At 43.1% G+C, this 13916-nt stretch overlaps 1 protein-coding gene across 4 annotated transcripts in view; it reads right to left on the reverse strand.

Moving 5' to 3' along the window:
- Positions 1 to 13916, reverse strand: part of LOC138815944 (DDB1- and CUL4-associated factor 1-like) — a 58634-nt gene that overhangs the window by 11313 nt on the left and 33405 nt on the right. For all 4 annotated transcript variants that reach the window (XM_070005349.1, XM_070005348.1, XM_070005347.1 and 1 more), the window contains exons 15-22: positions 13247 to 13445; positions 11460 to 11542; positions 10063 to 10147; positions 6481 to 6714; positions 4179 to 4272; positions 3604 to 3708; positions 3306 to 3379; positions 2737 to 2838 (exon numbers count right to left, since the gene is read on the reverse strand). In XM_070005349.1, the coding sequence (XP_069861450.1) occupies positions 2737 to 2838; positions 3306 to 3379; positions 3604 to 3708; positions 4179 to 4272; positions 6481 to 6714; positions 10063 to 10147; positions 11460 to 11542; positions 13247 to 13445 (976 nt within the window). The remainder of the gene's footprint in view (positions 1 to 2736; positions 2839 to 3305; positions 3380 to 3603; positions 3709 to 4178; positions 4273 to 6480; positions 6715 to 10062; positions 10148 to 11459; positions 11543 to 13246; positions 13446 to 13916) is intronic.

The raw sequence follows: 13916 nt of genomic DNA on the forward strand, positions 1-13916 counted from the left end.
GTGGTTATCTACAAAACACAATATGGATGAAGGCTCGCCAAACAGGCTCTATACTCCAGTAACCTATGTTCCTGTGACCATGTTCAAAAATCTACAGACAAGCCAGGTGCCGGTGGCTCACGCCTGTAATCCCAGCTACTCAGGAGGCTGAGATCTGAGGATCACCATTCAAAGCCAGCCCAGGCAGGAAAGTCTGTGAGACTCTTGTCTCCAATAAACCACTAGAAAGCCGGAAGTACCGCTGTAGCTCAAGCGACAGAGCATTTGCCTTGAGCTGAAGAGCGCAGGGAAAGTGCCCAGGCCCAGAGTTCAAGCCCCATGACTGACAAAAAAAAAAAAAAATCTACGGACAGTCAATGTGGATGAGAACTAACTAGTGAGTGTTAAATAATGCTATAAAATTGCAAAAAAAAAAAAAAAAAAAAAAAAGAAAAAGCTATGGTACTGGCTAGGCACAGTAGCTCATGTATGAAATCCTATCTGCTCAGGAGGTAGAAAACAAGAGAATCACTGAGGCAAGTCAGGATAAAAAGTAAGTGTGGGGCCGGGAAGGTGGCTCAGTGGTAGAGTGCTTGCCTTGCATGCATGAGGCCCTGGGTTCGATTCCTCAGCACCATATAAGCAGAAAAAGCCAGAAATGGCGCTGTGGCTCAAGTGGTAGAGTGCTAGCCTTGAGTTGAAGAGCTGAGGGACAGCGCCCAGGCCCAGAGTTCAGGCCCCATGACTGGCCAAAAAAAAAAAAAAAGTAAGTGTGACCTTAGTGTAAGCTTGTAAGCTCCGTGTGGAGACGTGCCCTTGTACTCCTAGCTATGTGGAAGGCCTAACAAGGAGGATCACAGTCCAAGGCTGGTCCTAGGCAAAAACAAGATCCTATCTCACAAATAACTAAAGCCAGAAGGGTTGGGGGAATGTCTCAAGTGGCAGAGCACCTGCGTAACAAGCACTAGGCTATGGTTCAAACTTATTTTTTCTTTTAAGTCAATCAGGGGGCTTGAACTCAAGGCCTGGGTGCTGTCCCTGAACTGCTTTTGCTCAAGACCATCACTCTAGGTTTTCTGGTGGTTAACTGGAGATAAAGAGTCTCACAGACTTTCTTGCCTGGACTGGCTTTGAACCACAATCTTCAGATCTCAGCCTCCTGAGTAACTAGGATTACAGGTGCGACCCACCAGCGCCTTGCTGGGTCAAACTTGGTTTACTTTTTTTTTTTCTTTTTTTTTAAGATAAGGTCTTCTGTAACTTTGACTTTGTCCAGACTAGTCTCTCAGAATTTTCCTATATTGATGGGAGTGGTCAAGATTACTGACATATGAAGCCACACCCTGCTAGGTAATTTATCTTTATTATAAAGGTGATACACAAAGCACTGAAGTTATAAATTTATTTTTTTGGCCAGAAATATCAAGATTTTTTTTTGGGGGGGGGGGGGTCCAATTGTGGGGCCTGAACTCTGGGCCTGGGCGCTGTCCCTCAGCTCTTCAGCTCAAGGCTAGCGCTCTACCACGTGAGCCACAGTGCCACTTCCAGCACTGAAGTTACAGAAGTCAGGTAATGAGTACATTTCGCTACGGACAATGTGGCTCCTTCCCTCGCTGTCTCCCAGTTTCCCCTCCCACTCCTACCCATGAGTTGCACAGTTTGTTTTCCACATGTCTACTGAGTGTCATGGCTGCATTTGTTCACCCTTTGTCCTTCCATGTCTGTGCCCCTCTTTTCCCCTCCCAGACCGATAAAGAAACAAGCAAGACAAAAAGAAAACAAAAACAACAAAGAAAAACCCTTGTTTCCATTTCCTGGAGTTCCTTTCAATAAATATTATTTTATATCATCAGAAGCACATAAGCATTGTAGCGTTGTGTTCCTCTCCTAAGACTTTCCTCCATGGGTCTCACTGTGTGCCAAATGCCTATGGTCCTGTGTAATTTGTCACGATTCAGTGTAATTCAGATCTACCTTCCCCGTATGAGAGAGAACATACACTGCTGGTCTTCCTGGGCTTGGCTTCCTCACTTAACGTACTTTGTTCTAGGTGGGGAGATATATTTTAAAGCCAGAAAAGGGCACTGAAAGCAAGGATGGAACAAGGGAATTTCCAACATAAAAACCAAGAGATTACTAGGCTCTAAATTACAAATGGAATTCAGGATCATCAAATACTGATGAATTATTTTTCTTTTTTGTTTGTTTATTTATTTTAGTGTCTGTCCTGGGGCTTGAACTCAGGGCCTGCACCCTGTCCTTGAGCTTCTTTTGCTCAAGGCAACGACTCTACCACTTGAGCCACAGCACCACTTCTGGCTTTTTCTGTTTATGTGGTACTGAGGCAGTGAACCCAGAGCTTCGTGCAAACTAGGCAAGCACTGTACCACTGAGCCACATTCCCAGTCATTTGTTTGTTTGTTTATTTATGAGTCAGTTCTCACACCATATGGTCCAGGATGACCTCACACCTGTGATCCTTCTGACTCTACCTCCTGAATGCTAAGCTTATAGGTACATACAACCCCTTGGCTAAATGACAGTCTTATAAGCAAAGCTCTGCTCCCTTCTAAGCATCAAACACCTGATAAGCCTTCTTCTAAGTATGACAGCAGAGCTCCATATTTGGAGTGTTTAGTTAAGAGTGAGTATCCATATTTAGAGTCAATTTGGAAGCTCAGCCTTTGCTAGCAAAAAGCAAAAGAACATAATCACTAGGAAGCTGTGTTTAGTAGAAAGAACTCTGAGGTCACTGACCTGGTCCTCTTCTTCGTCCTCATCCTCGGCCAGCCGCTGTCTGCCTACTTCATAAAGTCTGCATACCGTGTCCATGTTTAGAGCATCCATGCTGCCTTGATTCTGGAAGGAAACGCACAGCCCTTGAAAAGCAGTGATACACCTCAGTTCTCACGCGGGCCCAGGAACCTGACCCTACCCTGTCAAAGCCACTGATAGCTGAAGCTCTTAGCTACCTCTAAGAATGTTGCCCCTAGGACACACTAGGAGATGGGAAGACGGGATTCGAAGGCTTAAGACAGCGGAGGCCACTACCCTTGGAACAAGCCCCCCGTGACTCCTCTGAAGAGGAATGACTATGTGACTCTGGTACACAGAACTGTGTGTTATCTTATGTTGAAACCACCTTATGATTTCTCTAGTACTGACTATGCCCCAAACCTTATTAATTGAGGCAGTTATCAATGATCTACCATCAGGAACACCACTGTCTATGACACACCTGATACAAAAAGTATGCAACGTAACTTGAAAATGACCCTGAGCATCAGAACAAAAGTGCAGGGCCTCCCCCAAAGGAGGCCTCTCACCTCGATGACGGCTAGATAGCAGTCTTTGGTGTCTGTGCACAGGTCAAAGATGTTCCGCTTCACATCAATGGTTGCTGAAAAACACAAGGTGACAAGATTCAGGATTGCGCTATTACCCTTTTTTAACCTGTTTTTCTTCCAAAGGAAATCAAAATGATTGATCTGCAAGTACTTCCAGAACTCCTCTGCTGATCAAAAAAAAAAAAGTGATGGACCTATTGGAATGTAGCGCTTCAAAAAGGAACAAACATGAAAAGAAAAAAAAAAAAAAAGTCCACGCCTGCCCCTTGGAGCTTACCTATAGGCTTGTAATCAGTTGCGTTAAACGTTCGGAAGGATGACCCAAAAGGGCTTTTCATCCTCTCTTCCATTAAGTCATCTTCATCATCTGCCTGCAACATAGCTAGTAGGGGTGAAACACTTATTTAAAATCAGAAACATCTGGTATGTACTAGCGCAAGAAACTTTAACGGCCAATCAAGATTCAGTGAGTTTCCTTGTAAACAAACTGTCTCCTGGCTATTCCCCTTCGTCCCCTAGCTCAGTCCCCCTGCACCTCACCTCCTATGACAATAACATCCACGACCTTGCATCTGCCGCCCGACGTGTGCTTACACAGTGGACGTCTTGGGTCAGCCCAAGACGACAAATGTACAGGTTTTTAAGTGCGTGATTACTACCTAGTACTTCTTCCTATACAAGATTTGTCATCTGCAAAATTTTTGCCTTCCCTTTGGTCTCCATTTGTACTATTATGTTCTTTCGGGTTACATCTTCCATGTCCCCACAAGCGAGAGCTTGTTTCCCCCCATAAATATCCAGGTGTACCAGGGGCAGGATAAAGGGAGAAGAACCAGGAACATGGCTTAGTACCTCCATACATCACTGTTCCCGTGTGGTTGAACACCACGCGACACTGATCCAGAGCAGGAACCGTGTGTAACAGGTGGAAAGTTCGGAGGTCCCACTGGGAGAGGAGTTAAGAAAAACAATTTCACAAGCCAGGTGCCTGTGGCTCACACCTACATAGTCCAATCTCTTTGGGAGGTTGAGATTGAGAGGACAGAGGCCAAGCTGTTGTGTCTTGTGCACAAGACTAATAGCTGGGCACAAAAATACGTGCCTGTCACCCGAGCCATATGGGAGGCAGAAAGAGTCTCTCCGTTCTAGGACAGGCTGAGCAGAAATATTTTCAAGACTCTATCTCCATGGAAGATGCTCCTGCCATCATAGTTACGTTAGGAAGCCTAAAATAGGAGGATTGTGGTCTGGGCACGAGAAGGAAGATCCTATCTCAAAATTAACCAAAAGGGGTCCAGTAGCAGAATGTCAGCCTCTCAAGTGCAAGGCTCTGAGTTCAAGCCCTACTACCAATGCGTGCGTGCGTACACACACACACACACACACACACACACACACACACACACACACACACACACACACACACACACACACACACACACACACACACACACACACACACACACACACACACACACACACACACACACACACACACACACACACACACAGAGTTTTTGTGTTTATTTTTCAGTTTTGCAGGGTTAGGATAGGAACCCAGGGCATTATGCATTCTAGGCAAGCACTCCAGCCACTAAGCTACATTCCCAGTCTTCCAAGGCTCTCACCTAAATTCATGGAAATGCTGAAATAGCACTTTTTAAACTCCTACTAGATATTTGTATTTTAAAAGTCAACTGATGGGGCTGGGAAGGTGGCTCAGTGGTAGAGTGCTTGCCTTGCATGCATGAGGTCCTGGTTCGATTCCTCAGCACCACATAAGCTGAAAAAGCCCGAAGTGGCGCTGTGGCTTAAGTGGTAGAGCGCTCGCCTTGAGCTGAAGAACTCAGGGACAGCACCTAGGCCCAGAGTTCAGGTCCCATGACCGACAAAAAAAAAGTTAACTGATGTCTCTAAAAATAATGTATGGGACAGGCACTGGTGGCTCACGCCCCCGTAATCCTAGCTTCTCAGGAGGCTGAGATGTGAGGATCAAGGTTTGAAACCAGCCAGGGCAGGAAAGGCAACGAGACTCTTATCTCCAATTAACCATGAAGAAAACCAGAAGTGGTGCTGTGGCTCAAAACACTAGCCTTCAGCAAAAACAGCTCAAGGACAGCACCCAGGCCCTGAGTTCAAGCCTCACGACTGACAAAAATAAAAATATAAATGTTATACAGTATCTCAGTACATATAAGAGCTACATGAAACAACAACAACAAAAGACCTGAAAAGCTACGTAAGTTCATTCCCCCACAAAACAAGTATTTCATTTTCCTCTTATATGTCAGCAACCAGTTTCTATAGAGCAAAAATAAAAGTGCTTCCAAAAGCCTTTAAGTCAGTTCAAAGCTGGGCACAGAGACTCATGCCTAGCATGCCTACCATGAGTCAGAGACTCATCCTAGCTACCCAAGAGCTGGAAATCAGGAGGATTACAGTTCCAGGTTTGCCCAGGGAAATAGTTCACATGACTCTACCTCGACCAATAAAAAAGCTGGATATGGTAGCATATGCCCATCATCCCAGCTACACAGAAAATGTAAATGGGAGAATCATCATCCAGACCATCCTACGCATACATATCCCCAAGTAACTAAGGCAAAAAGGGCTGTAAGCATGGCTCAAGTGGTGGAACAGATGCCTACCAAACACAAGGCCCTCTTTCCCAGCTCTCTCTCCTTCCCAGCTCTCTCTCTCTCCCAGCTCTCTTTTTCCTAGCTCTTTTTCCCAGCTCTCTCTCTCTCCCAGCTCTCTCTTTTTCCCAGCTCTCTCTCTTTCCCAGGTCTCTTTCCCAGCTTTTTCCCAGGTCTTTCTCAGGCTTTTCCCCGCCTTTCCCCGTGAAGGGCCAACATGGCCTGGTGCCAGCCAGAACGATGGATAAACCTACCCCTAGATAAAACACTTTATAATATATTATCTAATAAAAACAAATAAGATAAACACAGGGCCCTGAGTTCTAACCCCAATAATGCCAATAAGAAAGAAAGAAAGAAAGAAAAAAAGAAAGAAAGAAAGAAAGAAAGAAAGAAAGAAAGAAAGAGAGAAAGAGAGAGAGAAAGAGAGAAAGAGACAGAAAGACAACTCAATATTTAAAATACTTTTTGCATAGCACGCCAGATGACAAATGGCAAGTAGGATGTGTAAAGGATACAATCTCAGTATTGATGATGACCTCAAGCCCATTCGGATGGAAAACACCGCTGATGTTCATGTTGAACTTGTCAAACTTGTGGATGGCCTGTGCAGAGCGGACATCCCAGAGGACGCCATCATTTAACACAAGATCATCTGTAGGGTTAAAGGTGGCACAGTTCCTCTTGTAGTTGTTGGCAAGATCTGGGTTAAACAGAGTCAACAGCTTGTTGCCAGTCTGAATATCATAAATCTTTAGAGAAGAAGGGGCGGGAAAAGAAAATCAGACCAAGCCATTCATTGACAAATGTAAAGAAAATCTGTGTGTAAAAATACGTCTCCCAAACTTTCCCTGGATTATGAAAGCCCTGACATTATAAAGTAATAATGGAATGTAATTTAAAGTAATGGAAAGCTAGGTTTAAGTGCTTTCCAGTTTCCCATTCAACGTTTCAAAAATCCCTCTTCTTTAAGTAAGAAACAAATGAAATTATATTAGGAATCTCAATAAAACAATTCCTAATAATTCCCCCTTTAAGAAACAAAAAAGAAGGGCTTGGAGGCATAGCTCAGGTAGTAGAGCAACAGCCAATGAGCAAAAGCAAGCCTCAGATATTGAGTTCAAGTCCTGGTCTCCAACAAAAAAAGAAACAAAGTTTATAACATTAAAACTGAGAAATTCTTCACATGGGATCAATCAATGATGATCCATAGAATACTCCTTAAAGTTTACTGTTTGGAGAGAACCATCAAGGTCATAAAACTTTACTCCTTAAAAATCTCCCCATGAGGACTGGGAAGGTGGCTCAGTGGTAGAGCGCTTGCCTTGCATGCATGAAGCCCTGGGTTCGATTCCTCAGCACTACATAAGCAAAAAGAAAAAAGCCAGAAGTGGCGATGTGGCTCAAGCGGTAGAGCACTTGCTTTGAGCTAAAGAGCTGAGGGACAGTGCCCAAACCCAGAGCTCAAGCCCCACAACTGACCAAAAAAAAAAAAATCTCCCCATGGAAACATACTCTAGCCCTACTCATACTAGAAATTTTTAAAGTCTACAGTGTGTAATCCATGCAGAGACCAGATCTTTCAGTTTACAAACATGTTGTCAAAGGGCCAAGCTTTAGTTTTCAAAAAAAAAAATAAAATTTTAATCCTTTGATCTAGAAACAACTGAGACATCATAAGGAAACAAACACATTCAGTCATGGGACACACTAGCCTGGTCTCTTCAAGAATCAATGTCATGAAACCTGGAGAATTGGTTCTTGGCTTTAAAACATTAATAAGACATACAATCAAATGCAATATGAGTCTTTGGCTGGATGCTGGTTCAAAACAATGACAACAATAACAACAATTGAAACAAGTTACATCAAGATGGAACAGTTAAGAAAACTGAGTGTAGAATGGATGTTAGATGAGATTACTATAATACTTTAAAATTTGGCAAGAGTGATTATGTAATAAAACATATTGTTAGGAGATGCTTTAAGACTTAGAAAGCCATGATGTCTGCAATTTAAGTGACTCACTAAAGCATACACATTTACGCAGAAAATATGCAAAATATGAAATTGACAAATCTAGTGTGTGTGCATATATATGTATATATGTATATATGTATACACACACACACACACACACACACACACACACACACACACACACACTATTCTTTCAGTTTTTCTGTTTTAACATTTACAAGGGAAAAGTTGAGGGGAAAGTTCTAATTTTGTCATCCCATATCCTCCCCCAAAATTCTACACTATTTCTCTACTTAGGTTTTTCAGCAAAAACCCTTCAAAAGAATTGTCTAGGGGGGGCAGGGGGAGGATGGGAAGGGATGGGAAGGGGAAACAAAGGAGGAGGCTACAATACTTGATAAGAAATGTACTCATTATCTTGCCCATGTAATTGTAACCCCTCTGTAGTATTATCACAATTAAAAAAAAAAAAAAGAATTGTCTAAACTGAGTGCTGGTAGCTCACGCCTGTCATCCTAGATACTCAGGAGGCTGAGATCTGAGGATCACCATTCAAAGCCAGCCTGGGAAGGAATGTCTATGAATGCTTATCTCCAATTAACCATCAGAAAACCGGAAGTAGCGCTGTAGCTCAAGTGGTAGAGCATTCGCCTTGAGCTGAAGAGGTCAGGGACAGTGCCCAGGCCCAGAGTTCAAGACCCACAACCAACAACAACAACAAAAAATTGTCTAGAGGGAGGGGGTAACACTGCTTGAAATGAAATGCACTCATTACCTTACTTTTGTAACTGTAACCCCTGTACATTACCTTTATAATAAAACTTCAAAATAAACAGCCTCAAAACTACTTCAATTAAAAGGGCTGGGAAGGTGGCTCAGTAGTAAAGCGCTTGTCTTGCATGCATGAGGCCCTGGGTTCGATTCCTCAGCACCACATAAGCAAAAAAGAAAAAAGCCGGAAGTGGCGCTGTGGCTCAAGTGGTAGAGCGTTAGCCTTGAGCTGAAGAGCTGAGGGACAGCGCCCAGACCCAGAGTTCAGACCCCACGACTGGATCAAAAAAAAAAAGGTAAGTAACCAGGTTCCAGGCTCACGCCTATAATCTTAGCTACTCAGGAGGTTGAGATCTGAGGATTGCAGTTTGAAGCCAGCCCAGGCAGGAGAATCTGTGGGATTTTTATCTCCAATTAACCACCAGAAAACCAGAAGTGGCATTGTGACTCAAAGTGGTAGAGTACTAGCCTTGAGTGAAAAAGCTCTGGGACAGCGCCCGGGCCCTAAGTTTAATTAAAAATTAAAAAATTTTAAAAAGAGACGAGTACAAAGTCCCAAGTTCAAACGCTATTACAGACATGAAAATCCAAGAGTTCAAGGCCAGCCTGGGCTATACAGTGAGACCCTGTCCCAAGATACAAAAGATCTACTGTGCTAGTATCTTTCTCAAATTGTCAGATTAAGCTCATGTTCAGCTCGTACACATTTCTCCCATATAGCTTAGAACTACTTAATAGGAAGGAATATCTTCTGGTGGTTTTGTTATTTTTGAGGTGTTGGGGATAGTAGCCAGTGTGCTAGGCAAATGCTCTATAAATGAGCTATAGTATCAATAGCCCTAGCCACATTCCTTTTTAAAATTTATATTGGAGTAGAATCTAAGTTGCTAAAACTTACCTCAAACTTGCCATTTTCCTGCCTTAATCTCCCAAATATCTAGGATATAGGCATGAGCCACCATATTCAGCTCATTTGAATATTTTCTCACTTACCACTCTCCCCCTCCAAGACAGGGTCTCAATATTATAGCCCAGGCTGGCCTCAAATGCAAGATCTCCCTGCCTCAGCCTCTAAGTGCTGGTTAAAGATATAAATCACCATGCCCAGCTCCCTGGGACATACTCACTCTGTGTGTGTGTGCATGCGTGTGTGTTTATTTTTAGGGAATCCTGTGCATGCTACACAGGCACTCTACTTCTGAGGCATAACAGAAGGTAGCCCCAGTCTTCAGTAAATAGTTTCTAGCTGCTAACCGAACCTATGCACACAGTCCCCACATTCCATCTGTAAGATTTCAATGAACACATGGGAAAATCACCTGGAAGCCAATGGATGCTTAAGTACTTACATGGGCAATGTCTCCTTTTGTGCCTATAACCCGATCCTGAGAGTGCTTACTGAACTCAACATAGTGATCTTCCGTGAAGGAATGCCTATGGAAAACAACACAAGTACTTAAGTGACAGATCTTCAGGAAATATCCTTTCAACCAATTAAAGAGTTATTTCCATCTTAATGTAAAACCATCCACATGAGTCCATCCAAAAAGACCATAAATAATTAACAAAATCTCCTGGTTAGAGAAATGGCTAATATTAATATTGCACAGATGCCTTTGAAAATGTACCAGCAAGTGTGTCATATATAAATAAAAGTATGTACACAGGTTTTTTTGGAGGGTTGTGAAAGGTCTGTTGAATAATGGAAATGTAGAAACTTTATATGAGAATTGGAATTGAGAAAGATAAAAACCTAACCAGATCTGGGCACTGGTAGTTCACACCTATAATCCTAGCTACTCAGAAGGCTGAGATCTGAAAATAGCAGTTCAAAGCCATCTTGGCCGAGAAAGTCTACAAAACTGTCATCTCCACTTTATCTACCAGTAAGCCAGAAGTAGAACTGTGGCTCAAGTGGAAGAGCACCAGCCTTGAGCAAAAAAAAAAATATCAGGGACAGTACCCAAACCCTGAGTTCAAACCCAGGACTGAAACAACAACAACAAAAAAACCTAGCCAGGTAGAAAGCAATCCGTGATTCATACCTGTAATCCTAGCTACTTGGAAGGCTGAAAATAGTAGCATCACCATTTGTCAGCCCAGGCAAAAAGTCTGCAAGAATCCTTCTCATCCCATTGCTAGGTATAGTGGTGTGTACCAAGCTATGTGGTAGGCTGAGAATAGGAGGATCATAGAAACCACATCCATGAACACATCAAGCGACAAGAAGTAGACTGCAGCTCAGACACATGCATGCCTGGATAGAAAGCCAGGTCCTATCCTAAAAACACAGTTGTTTTGAAAACAGCTCAACTACACAGTGGCAAGCGGTCCCTGAGTTCAAATCCCAATATTACCAAAAACAGATATAAAAATCTTAATTCAGGGCTGGGAATGTGGCTAAGAGGCAGAGTACTTGCCTAGCATGCATGAAGCCTTAGGTTTGATTCCTCAGTACCACATACACAGAAAAAACGGGAAGTGGCACTGTGGCTCAAGTGGTAGAGTGCTAGCCTTTTGCAAAAGAAGCTCAGGGGCAGAGCCCAGGCCCTGAGTTCAAGCTTCAGGACTGGCAAAGAAAAACAGAATCTTAATTCAACATGATTGGAATGAGGAAGAAAGTTGGCGACAGCTCACACATCATTTCTTTTTTCCTAAAAGGCTTGTAGCTTAAAAAAAAATCAGTTGAACAGGGATAAAAATTAAGTAAACATAGAGAAACTGGGCTGCAAAAACAAATACATACTTCATATCAAATACTGATTTCATTCCCCAAAGTGCGGACAAGGGCTGGCTCCACGTAGCAGACGTCAGCAGCAAGGACCCATCCTGAAAGGAGGAGACTAAAGTGAGTAAGTGTGTGTGTGTATATATATAAATACAGGTATTAGCGTCTGTCACTAACATCTGAAAACAGATGAATAAAATCAAGCATGACAGGCACACCTGTAATACCAGCAATTGGAAGCTATAGAAGGAAGAACATGAATTAAAGGCCACGTTGGGCTATATAGCAAGACTATCTCACAAAACTGCCAAAGAATTACTCAGTGGTAAATCACTAGTTAAGTACACACAAGGCCTGGGTCCAACCCCTGGCACTCAAAGAAAAAAATTAAAATACACTATAGCTTAACTGTAAAGCACTTGCCTAGCAAGCCAAAGCCCCAAGTTCATACCCCAGAACCACCAAATTAATTTTTAAAAATATGTATCAGGCCAGGCACCAGTGGCTCATGCCTGTAATCCTAGCTACACAAGAGGCTGAGATCTGAAGATGGAGTTTAAGCCATCCCAGGTAGGAAAGTCTATGAGACTCTTATCTCCAGTTAACCACCAGAAAACTGGAAGTGGTGCTGTGCCTCAAGCAGTAGAATGCTAGCTATGAACTGAAGAGCTGAGGGACAGCACCCAGGCCCAGAGTTCAAGCCCCACAACAGACAGAAAAAAAAAAAAAAGTATCAGACTAGGCACTGGTGGCTCACACCTATATTAATCCTAGACTTGTATCTCTTAACCAGTAGAGAAGTAATTCACACAGTTGAGCACCAGCCATGAGTAAAAAAGTTGAGCAAGAGGTCCTAAGTTCAAGCACCAGTACTGGGGTAAAAAAAGAAGAGGAAAAAAAACTCTGTATAAGCCAGGCAGTGGTGGCTCATGCCTATAATCCTAGCTATACATAAGTCAGAGATCTGAGGATCATGGTTCAAAGCCAGTCTAGGTAGTTAGGAAAGTCCATGAGATTCTTATCTCCAATTACCACCAGAAAACTGGAACTGGAGTGCTGATTTTGTGTGCCTTACTCACAAAAGTTCAGGGATACACCCAGACCCTGAGTTCAAGCCTCAGGAGCAGCATACACACACACATGCAAGCACACACCCACCCTCACTGCACCACTAACTGTTACTTTGAAAAAAAAGTACAAACACTCCTGGAACAATATTGAGAAAGGACTAGGATTTAAATATATGGACCTATAGTGTGGTAGCAAATAATTAAATTTGTAGCCAGGCGCTGATGGCTCACAGCAATCCTAGCTACTCAGGATGCTGAGATCTGAGGATCACAGTTCAAAGCCAGCCCAGGCAGAAAAGTCCCTGAGACTGTTATCTACAATTAACCACCAGAAAACCGAAAATGGTGCTGTGGCTCAAGTGGTAGAGTGCTCACCTTGAGCTACAGAGCTCAGGGACAGTACCCAGGTCTAGAGTTCAAGCCCTCACAAAAAAAAAAAAAAGAGAGAATAATTAAATTTGAGAGAACACTGGGTCTTCCTAAACTGGTAAAAAAAAAAAAAAAAGACAAACATACAGTAACAGTTTGAAAGGGGAGGAAAAAACTTGGGAAGACACCAAAGATGGTTTCTCTTAAAACTTGGCAATATTCTTCAGTTTCCCTCTGAAATATGAGTCAAACTCAACTAGACTCTGAAAACTTCTCCTCAAATAGAAAGTCCCATAAAGGAGCATTAACCCCAACGTACCAGTCCATGTGAGGATGACTTAGAATGTCCAGGAAAGGAACCCTTACCCTGGAAGGCTCAAGGTGTGTGATGGCCGAATTGTGGCAGTTGTAGCTGGCTTCCTCCTGTCCACTGAACACATTGTAGAGCTTCAGCTGCCCTGTGCAGGTCCCCAGCATCAGGAACCGCTCCCGTGCTGAGAACGCGCAGCATGTGAAACCACTCTCATCTTCATTAGCTTCCCGGAATACTGAAATGGGACGAAACCTAAGCAGAAACACAAAGAGGTGACAATCAAACACAGGATGTGTAGGATCGCTGAAAAAGCAATTTTACTAGAAGGAATAAAAGAACATAACCATTACATTTCAAAAAGTGACTTGTTGGGGCTGGGAAGGTGGCTCAGTGGTACAGTGCTTGCCTTGGAAACATGAGGCCCTGGGTTCGATTCTTCAGCAACCACATAAGCAGAAAAAGCCAGATGTGGCGCTGTGACTCAAGTGGTAGAGAGCTAGCCTTGAGCTGAAGAGCTGAGGGACAGGCCCAGAGTTCAGGCCCCATGACCACCACCAATACCAACAACAACAAAAAGTAACTTGTTAAGGAAAAAAGTGTTTTGAAACATTACGGTGACCTCCAGTGGTTCCTTTTAAATAACTTACAAATCGAAACAACAAAAATGTCTGTGATCCCACGACCTACATCTGAGGCTTGTGAAGGATCAGAATGGAAGGAAAC

This window comes from Dipodomys merriami, unplaced genomic scaffold, assembly GCF_024711535.1.
Source record: "Dipodomys merriami isolate MVZ:Mamm:240054 unplaced genomic scaffold, mDipMer1.0.p SCAF_68, whole genome shotgun sequence".
NCBI lineage: Eukaryota > Metazoa > Chordata > Mammalia > Rodentia > Heteromyidae > Dipodomys > Dipodomys merriami.